Genomic DNA, 10,094 nt, shown 5'->3' with positions numbered 1-10,094 from the left:
TATAAGTGAATTGGTCAACCTTGAACCAGGGAAAAGTAAGAAGTGTGATTGGAATGGCAGCCTTCCAAAACCAGTTTCCCAAAGAACAAACAGAAGGGCAGATAACAAGATTTAAAATATCCTGAACGAAATAAAATAACACAAATGAATATGTCCCATGTCCTAGGCAGGACTTTAAAATGCTTTCATATATAATTTTCCTTTTATTGAAAATAGTTTCTTATACAATATATCCTGATTACAGTTTCCCACTCCCTCTACTCCTCCCAGTTCCTTATTACCTCCCTCCCCTCCAGATCCACTTCCTCTGGGTCTCTTGTTAGAATAGAACAGGCCTCTATGAGATAACAACCAAACATGACAAAATTAGATTTAGTAAGAGAGAAGAAAAATCATCCCGTTTAGGCTGAGCAAGGCAACGCAGCAGAAGGAAAGAACCACAAGAGCAGGCACAGGAGTCAGAGAGACCCACTCATTCACACACTCAAGAATCTCATAAGAATACTAAGCCGAAAGCTATAATTTATACATATGGGACCTAGTGTAGACCCATGTAGACCCCACGCTTTCTGCTTCAGTATCTTGTCCCCCATTTCTTCTACAAGCTTCCATGTGCTCTGAAAGGAGGAATTTGATGGAGACATCATTTTCTGCTGTGCATTTCAAGGACTATCTTTTTGTGATGACTGGTGTGTGTCTCTACAACTGTACTCATCTGCTGCAGGAGGAAGCTTCTCTGATGATTGTATAAAGTACTGATCTATGAGCAATATCACTAGGAGTAATTTTATTGATATTTTTCATTACACCCTTATTGCTTAGTTTTATCTTTGGTCCCTGGTTCTTGGACATTCAAACAGTGTTGAGAATGGATTCCTTCTCATGGAGTGGGCCTTAAGTTGAACCAACCATTGGTTGGTTACTCCCACAAGTTCTATCCCGCCAAGCATATTTGTAGGCAGGACAGATTTTTGGTCAAAGGTTTAGTGGCTGGGTTGGTATTTAGGTTTCCCATTTGGCAGCCTACAGAATAACTTCCCATATCAAAGACACTAGAATGTCGGGGTGAAGGTTCTACGTGAGTGCCAGCTTGTCTTCTCCATCTTCAATGAGTTGTGTGTTGTCCTCCGCAATGGGGCTTGGCTGTCAACTTGTAGAGAGCAACCTATTTTCTTGGCAAAGGTGTGAGTTGTTTGGGGATTGCCATAGGAACCTTTTGGCCAACCCAACCTGGTACTGGACACTTTGTTTGGTGACGAGAGAAGACCAGTTGGAGTTGTGTCTCCCTCATTATTTGGAGACTTCATTTGGACCTCCTTCATATATTATAGGAAGTTTTCACTGCACTAGGTGTTCATTCCATCCCTCAAATGCCGCCTCGAGTCTAGCATACTCTCCCCTCATTCCCTCCCTCCATCCCATTTTCCTCCCTCTTCCTGCCTGACCCTCCCATACCCATCTCAATCTACCTATCCTCCCCAGAAGATCCAGGAGCCCCCCTCAGTCCTTTCCCCTATGCCTAACTTCATTGTGTCTATAGATTATAGCTTGGTTATAATTAATTTAATCGCTAATATCTAGATATGAGCAGATAATTACCATTGGTCTTTCTGTTACCTCATACAGTGTTTTTTTTTCTAGTTCTATCCATTTACCTGAAATTTTCATGATGTCATTTTTTTAAAAGCTGAATAATACTGTATTGTGTAAATGTACAGTTTTTTCATCCATTCTTCTGTTGAGGGACATCAAGAATATTTTCAATTTCTAGCCATTATGAATAGAGCAGCAATGAACATGGTTGAACAAATGTCCCTGTCACAGAATGAAGCATCTTTCAGGTATATGTCCAAGAGGGTTACAGTTGGTTTCTGAGGACTCAACTAGGCAGGACTTTACAGCCTATCCACATGACACTTATAGAAGTCTGGGCCAAGCCCAGGGCACTATTTACCTGTAGTAATAAAAGAGGAGTCAGAAAGTACTAAGATGAGCTCACACAGAGAGAACACTTTGACTGGGAGGCTTTAAATAATACTCAATTTTATTGACAACTCAGAGCCAGTGTGAGTTAAAACAGAGGGTGATGTAGTCTGGATTTTGTATTAAACAGGCCAACCTAGGTTACATGGGGTTGATGGAATTTTATTCACAAGCCATTTTAAGGGGAAGCTCAATAATGACCTGAGAATGTGAAACAAACAAAAATACCCCTCCTACCCCAAACTAAACTAGAGGTTATTTAATGAAAATGAACTCTCCATCTAGAAATGGAGACACAGGAAGTCCAGGTGGCCAATATTAACTGAAAGATTTAGGAAATTTCATCCCCCCTGGGGGGCCAGCTGTCTGTCTTTCACACACTCACAGACATACAGACACACAGACACACACAGACACACACAGACACACACACACAGAGAGAGACTTATAATGTTTTACATTAATGGTTTTGTGTTGAACCACGTTCACAGATGCTTTAGGTCACATGTGACCTATAGCTTGTATTTCCCCAACAAAGAGGGTATTCAGTAGGTATGTTATACAGCTTTCTGTCACTATCAAAATACATCTGAGGTCACTTATCTTGACTTATGCATTTGAATATTCCAGTCTGATCAACTGATTCCACTGCTTTAGCTCTGTGGCAAGGCATCATGCTGGAAGCAAAAGGGCACAAATGAATCTACTCATTGCCTCAGCCAAGCATTAAAGAAAGCAAGAAGGGGCAGACCACCACAAGCCTCTTCTAATGCATATTGTTGTGACCTAGGACCCCAATTCTTTGTGATTCTATGGGTACAGTGAGCTGTGAGATGAATTCCCATAGGGGATGACAGGCGGGACATTTAAATTTGAAATCATACTCTATAAGAACACTCAGGGCAAACTGGAGCTTCTCAGACAGATAAAGCTAAAATGAGAGAGTACTGGAAACAAAGAAGGGAGTTTTTACATGCTACGCCTATATTATAATACAAAATGAATTCAGTCAACAGGTTTGTAAAATTTTAAAAATTTAAATTTATTGGGGTGTATTAGTAGCACAGTTACACAGAGTTCAGGGATTCACCAATGATGGTCACCAATATGTGCTTCTTTGTGGCTTTCAAACCCTATTTTTCATCACTCAAATGTATCCAGAGTATACTTGAATTTCATACACAGCTTGACAAGGTGGGTCTGACAGGTCTTCCATTAGTCAATGAATGGAAATGGATCTTTCGTGAAAGGCACAGAAAATAATCTAGACTAACACTGAAGGAATTTGGGTAACTCTGAATTTCTTTACATTACAAAGAAGAGAACAAATGTGCCCAAAAGTAAACAGGCGTGGATGTAGTTTATGGTTCTCCATACACTTACATATGCACAAACGTCAGCAGGGAGACTCTAAGGAACCAGCAACTTCTAACTCAAGTGAGCAACTACGCACCAGCAAAGCTTATGGAAAGACTCAATGGTGTAGATGAGTTAAAAAGGGGAAGGAGCTGGGGAATGCTATTCAGCTTGCTGAAACAAGGGCACGCACACACCGTAAATGATTCTTTAAAAATGGCACTAACAAAGTTCAGTATGTAGCTGTTACGTAACACCTATTTAAGCCCACATACACTCACTGATCTTGCTAAATACTATTATTTAATTTCTAACAATAATTGTCCACTTAATGTCAAAAATCATACTGTAGCTTTAAAAGAGTAGAAATCCGAGCAAGTGGAAGGAATTCGAATACCTAATGCAAAAGAAGTCATTTTTGACATAAAGTAATGAACCTCAAACTAGTTCCCTATGAATCAAAAGCCTGTATAATATCAGCAATATCATGTTTTCTGGTCTTCTCCTAGACAAGGAAGTATCATGTGTGCTCAAATACAAGGGCTTTGTCAAAAAAAAAATACACAAATCAATGTCTCAAAATTCACATAATACTAAAAATCTTTTACTCACAAAAATGCTCTCATCTCTCACCTAAACGTCATTATAAATAAAACAGTGGTTATTGTGTATAAAATGAATTTGGCATCACTCCAAGGCAATGCAGAAATACCATCCAGATACTAAGATCCAGTTCAAAGTAGTGAATTTAAGACAGAAGGGTTTTTAAGTCTGAGATCCTGTGTCCTCAAAGATCTGGAATTTTAGTTTTTTAAAACAAATGTAAAGTAGAATCGGCACGTCATGCACTCTGTAAATAAATCCTAATGCTCTCAATGCTTAAATGACTGATCCAAAGGAGGTGCAGCAACCTCTGAAAGATCATCCCCATGAAACACAGAAACTTTAGAGGACAAATCATGGTACTAAAATAGTCTGTGCAACGTTTATACAAATAACATTTTATGAGTATAAGTAAACATAGAATCAGGGTAAGGGGGTTGACATTTCCTAATGTTAATTATGGTGCCTAAAATTTAGGGGTACGAACATAAATAAAGCTGATCAAAACTGCCAAACACAGAACCAATCTGTCATTCCGTACAAGGTACTTAACAGTTATGTTTTCCCAAAGCCATCGCACTAGGACCATAAGTTGCCACTCTTACAACATAAACATAACGTGGGAAATCAGAAGTTATAAATACATCTTACATTTGCATATTTACACTTACACAGAAATCATCAGTACACTAGAGCCCCAGCTTCAACATCAACCCTCCCTCTCACACTCCAGGACCATCTTTCGCCTTCTCGAAAGGTCCTTCTATTACGTTCATATAAAGACACGATACAGAACAACTTTGGTCAGAACTCTGGTTAGGTCCAGGATGCATTTGCTGTACACTACATTCTCTGTTGCTGGGAGACTCTAGTCTAGAGAGATCCATATATAAGTACTCGTCTGGTTTGAAAATGCATTTTTACTACCCCACTGCAGAGCTTAGAAGAGACCACAGTCTTTTAGGTTATTCTTTATGATGACGTCCGTTACAGCATCGAACACAAACTGCACATTCTTCGTATCCGTGGCGCAAGTGAAGTGGGTGTAAATTTCCTTTGTGTCCTTCCTTTTATTGAGGTCTTCAAACTGACACTGGATATACGCAGCCGCCTCTTCATATGTGTTTGAGCCTGAGATGGGACAAAGAAGTTTGCAAGAACTTAAACTTGTCTAGGATTAAGTAAATGACACTTTAAAATGCAGGCCAGTTTTCTGCATATAAAATACAAGGGACTCCGAAACCATCCTCTCCCTTCTGGAACAAAAGGATCTCTTTCTTTCCAAGTGAAAACACAACATATAAACTAATCTTTACCAGTCATCTTTGAACTTAAAGACCGTGGTATATCAGTCTATGTTTGCTCCATTTCTGTTTAAATCTTGAAGAGTCAGACATCCTTATTTACCACCCTCTCCCTTCCACATCGCTAAGCTGGAGAATTCGAGCCACCTAACCCTAAGGTCACTGGTATTGTGCTAACCCAGAGGGCAAATCAACAATGCCAGCCAAATGCTGCCCTCTCCTCCTTCCTATTTACTAACTAATTATCCTTTTATAGACATTTTTGTTCATGTCTGGAATATAGTTAAGGGCTATGAAGTCACCGGAAAAGAAAAATGGGGGGGGGGAATGGGGGGAGGGTCCTCCTGCTTTTAGTTGGGGGGGGGGGCTAGAGGCTGGCTCTGAATAACAGCAATTCAGGAATGGGTTGCCAGATAAGTACAGACACATTCTGTCTGACCCAGAGACCAGTGCTTAGGTGCAGGCCTGAGAACTGTGCTATGGTCAAAGGGTCACAAAGAATCCTAGCCGAGCATGGTCTTCAACATTGGGAATTACCTTGAAAGTTCACGTGCCATCACCGACATGTGAAATCTGGGAGAATCAAATCATTAGTTGCTGTTCAGAAATAAGAACTGAATTCTCTGCTGGCCCCGAGGAGCCAAACATAAACACATACATACCATATGTGACCCAGTGTTGCTTGCCAAACAATCAAAAGGAAATGAGCTGCTCTAATGATCATTTTTCAGGGAGAAAGGGAGGGGCTGAAATAGCTGAGCCTGCAAGGGGGTGGAAGGGCTTCTGGGGTGCTGGAAAGTTCAGTTTCTGGACCGAGGCTGTACAGACCCACTTTGCGCTGTTTGTGTGTTCATTTTCCCTCCCATTTCTTTTTGTAAACTTTTTTCGAGATTATAACAGAATCACTTCATTTTTCATTTCCTTCCCTGCCTCTGAGCACCTACCATATATCCTTCCTTGTTCACTTCAAACTCACAGCCTTTTTCATTGACAACTGTTCCATGTATGCATCTGTACATAAATAATACAACCTGCTCAGTCTGTTTGAGCCTGCTGATCTGCGTATCGTCAGGGCTGATCATGGTATCAGATAGCCAATTGGTGCTCTCGTCCCTGAGAAGTTTCTGCACTCACATCCCTGATTTGCCTGTAGTTCTTTGTGTAGGGTTGAGGCCCCTTGGGCTTCCCCCCATCCACTCTGGCACATCTACTGGTGTCTTTCTTCAGCTCATGCCTAAGCAGCCATGTTGGTGAGACTCTGTATGTAGCTTCTGACATCATTAGGAGACACAGTCTCACACTGAACTCTAATCTTCCGGTTCGCACAGTCGTTCTGCTTCCTCTTCCACATGATTCCCTGAGCTTTAGATGCAGGGGCTAATTGGTAGATGTATGGATCAGAGCTAGACCCCACAACTCTGCATTTGATAGTGGTTTTTCTAAACATGCCTCATACTAGAGCTAACTGTGTATCTGTGCACTTGATATTGTTAGAAAATATGACAAGGCATATAACAGAACAAAATCTATTAAGTCCCTCCTTTGTAATAACACAAATTACTCATGTGCCTTTCAGGATTCTCTGTACTCTCTGCTTCTGCTCTGAAGTGCTCTGTTCCACCAGGGGTTCTCAGAGTTTACCATGACAACTCGTCACACAAAGTGCCACTGTCTTCTGCAGTACTGCTTCTCTGCTGTCCACTACCATCCCTTTCCACATCCAATCACAGTGGTGCTCTAGGAACATGCACTAACTAACCAAATTCAGACAGGCTCTGTAATACTTAAAACCCTCCAATAGACACAAATAGATACAAACACTGCTTCAGTTTCATTACGTGTTTTGTTGCGTGTTTTGCCGTCGCTCCATTCGTTTTCAGCGTCACGCATCCTGAAACAGGATGCAATGACTCCGTCCTCCCAACCGCATCCACTGTTATCACACCGAGCATAAAAATGCCACGAGGTGCATGGTAAATGCCACACGATGAGGCCCAGAGAGAAGCTGCGTTTAGTGTACCAGGACAGCATGAATTAACAGAACCATAATCCCTGAGTAATTGTTGTACGTAATATTAACTTTTCAAACTCAAATCCTTTGGTGCTCTAAAATTTGCATGTAATGAACCGTGTCTTGTTGGGTTAAGAAAGCAATTAGAATATAACTCCTAAATTAATTACAAAGGTGCTTGGGTGAAGTAATTTAAACTGGGTACACAGCTCATACGCAATGCACAGTCTGGGTAACTAAATTATTGTACCCCAGGGGCTACCAAAAACATGGGGAAACTGCTGGACATGTGTGTGTGTGTGTGTGTGTGTGTGTGTGTGTGTGTGTGTGTGGTGTGTGTGTGTGTGTGCGTGTATGTGTGGTGTGTGTGTGTGTGTGTGTGTCATATGTGTGTGTTTCAGTGTGTGCACACGCATGCTGGGGAAATAGGTATTGTCTCCCATGTGAACTTTCCTGAAGGGATATCTGATTGGGTGAAGGCAATTTCAAAACTGGCAAGTTTACGAGGCAGTCGAAGGAGAAGGAGAGATTAGCTTTGCTTATGCATCGGTGCTAAAAACCATGCTCCAGAAGCAGCTGAAAATAGAAGCCAGGAGCTGCAGAAGGATCCCAGGGACTGACACCACAACATCACAGAAAATATGACCATGAGAGGACTAGAGATGAACCCTGGTGAAATGGCAACTCCCAATAAAGGACAAAGAGGTGATCTGCCAGTCAGTGGACAGAGGCGGGATACACCAAAGCAGGTAGGGGCTACACAGGGTTCATCCATAAACTAACAGCTCATGGTGATGCAAGAAGCAAGTGAACTGATTCTCAGAGCAAGTAGTGCCGTGCCGCTTTGCAATTATAATCTTAGCACTTGGGATAGCAAACAATTATGTAACTGTCTTGTGTTTACCACAGAACAAGCTCTTTCTGCTTTGACCGAGACCCTAATTAAACACAGCTCACCTGGTGCATGTCTGTGTGCAGATATGTGGTGCACTGGGGTCTCAAGATGGACTCTGTCTGCACTAAGCTCTTGTTCTCAGCCAAACCAACACTAACAGGCTGTTCAGCCTCAGCTGGGAAAGAGCACTCACTCAGTGCCCACCAACAACCAGTTGAGAGCAGCACTGACTCAACTTCAACTTCCATTTTGAGAAGCTCTGGAGAATTTTTTGCTTTTCCAAACAGACTGAGGTAAAGGTTAAGAATATTTAGATTTAGAGTTCATAAGTGGAAGTCTTATATTTTAAAGAGACTGTGTGTGTGTGTGTGTGTGTGTGTGTGTGTGTGTGTGTGTGTGTGTAAACCAATTTACATTGCTCGTATATGAGTATGGGAAGGGTGTGAGTGGGTAGAAAGCTCTGGTCCTGGTGTTCACTTTTTGTTCTGGAAACAAGTTCTCATACACCATGATCTGTCTTTAGACTCACTACACAGACCAGGATGGCCTTGAAGTGCTGATTTTCCTACTCATCCACCAAGTCTGGGGCCCACAGGTGTCAACACCAGACTCGCTTTCAGGATCAGCTTGGAATCTGCGCCAAGGAACTAAACCACATTAAGACCAAGGTTTTAACCCCGTTCCTAATTTTATAGACCAGGCACTGGAACATAAAGCATCTGCTTTGTTTGAGATCACAGACCCAACTGTGTAAAAGCTAGGCCTTTACTCGCGGTGATACAGGGTCTATGAGAGTCTCATTATCAAGGCCTGCATTTCCTATCACGTTCCCCTCATGGCGTGGAGGAAGTGGCTGCCTCAGTGGCTCCTCCGACTTGTCTTCCTGCAGTAATATTCATGCTCCCTCTCAGAAGCAGGGTGGCTGCTATTGAGTAGCATGCATGTGTCTGAGAGAAGATGGTGAACAGACTCGGATCTTATCTATCTTGTTCATCCAGTCTGTGATCTGGTTGTTGCGTGCACAAGTCAGTTTTTAAATTCATAGGGACATGGAGACGTCTCTGGAAATCAACTACAAGCCTTTCCACGAAGCAAACAAGGGATTTTCAGAGGACTCATCCACACCTTAAGGAATTATTTGCGCTCAAATGCAGTTTGAAATATATCCCAGCCTGCGGTGAAGGAATTAGTTTGCTAATACATTCAAGCCGACACCTGAAAATCTTGCCTTAGGGGGTGATTCACTTAGAAACACACGATGTGCTAGGTTACTCTGAGAGAGTCAAATACCTGCATATTCTGGATAGCATATCGTGAGGGGACTCTTTTTGATCTTCTCTTCGAAGAGGTCCTTCTTGTTCAGGAAAAGGATGATGGATGTGTCCGTAAACCACTTGTTGTTACATATGCTATCGAACAGCTTCATGCTTTCGTGCATCCGGTTCTGTAAGAGAAAATAAAATCACTTTCTCCAACAGTGAAGTTTCTGAGGATCAGTTTTAAAAAGCACAGACGTGGCAACTGCCAGATCCTTTTAGCTGAGAAGCACGGAACGCTCTGAAGGACGTCCCTGCTGGTGTCTCAACTCCAATTTTGTCTCTAACCTGTTCTGTCTGAGTCACTTTGCCTTATTTCAAACTGAAGCAGAAAAAGCCTTAAAGGTTTACTCCCTGGGATGGAAGGGAGGCTGGCCATGGGTGAAAGCAATTACCTCCTGATGAAAAAGGAGCTCTTCCCTCTGCCCCCAACCCCCAAGCAACAACAATTTTCTAGACGCCAGCGGGAGACCCTGCCCAACCAGGCCTGGGTCAATGATCAACCAGACCACACTTTGACCCAGACCCTGGAATGATGCATGCCCAGTGTTTCCTGCTTTTTCTTTTGCCCTTCTCAGTATCCAACAACAGCCGAGGGTTCTGATATCCCGTTCTCCCAGTAAGGC

General features: G+C 42.2%; 1 protein-coding gene across 1 annotated transcript in view; it reads right to left on the bottom strand.

Moving 5' to 3' along the window:
• Nucleotides 1-2,018: 2,018 nt before the first annotated feature.
• The window catches only part of Gnai1 (G protein subunit alpha i1), an 85,640-nt gene continuing 77,564 nt past the window's right edge, over nt 2,019-10,094 (bottom strand). The window contains 2 exon segments of the mRNA NM_013145.2: nt 2,019-5,073; nt 9,443-9,596. Coding sequence (NP_037277.1) covers nt 4,883-5,073; nt 9,443-9,596 — 345 coding nt within the window. The 3' untranslated portion in view covers nt 2,019-4,882.

Source organism: Rattus norvegicus, chromosome 4, assembly GCF_021556685.1.
Source record: "Rattus norvegicus strain SHRSP/BbbUtx chromosome 4, alternate assembly SHRSP_T2T, whole genome shotgun sequence".
In the NCBI taxonomy this organism is placed as follows: domain Eukaryota; kingdom Metazoa; phylum Chordata; class Mammalia; order Rodentia; family Muridae; genus Rattus; species Rattus norvegicus.
This window is presented reverse-complemented; position numbering and strand designations above follow the sequence as displayed.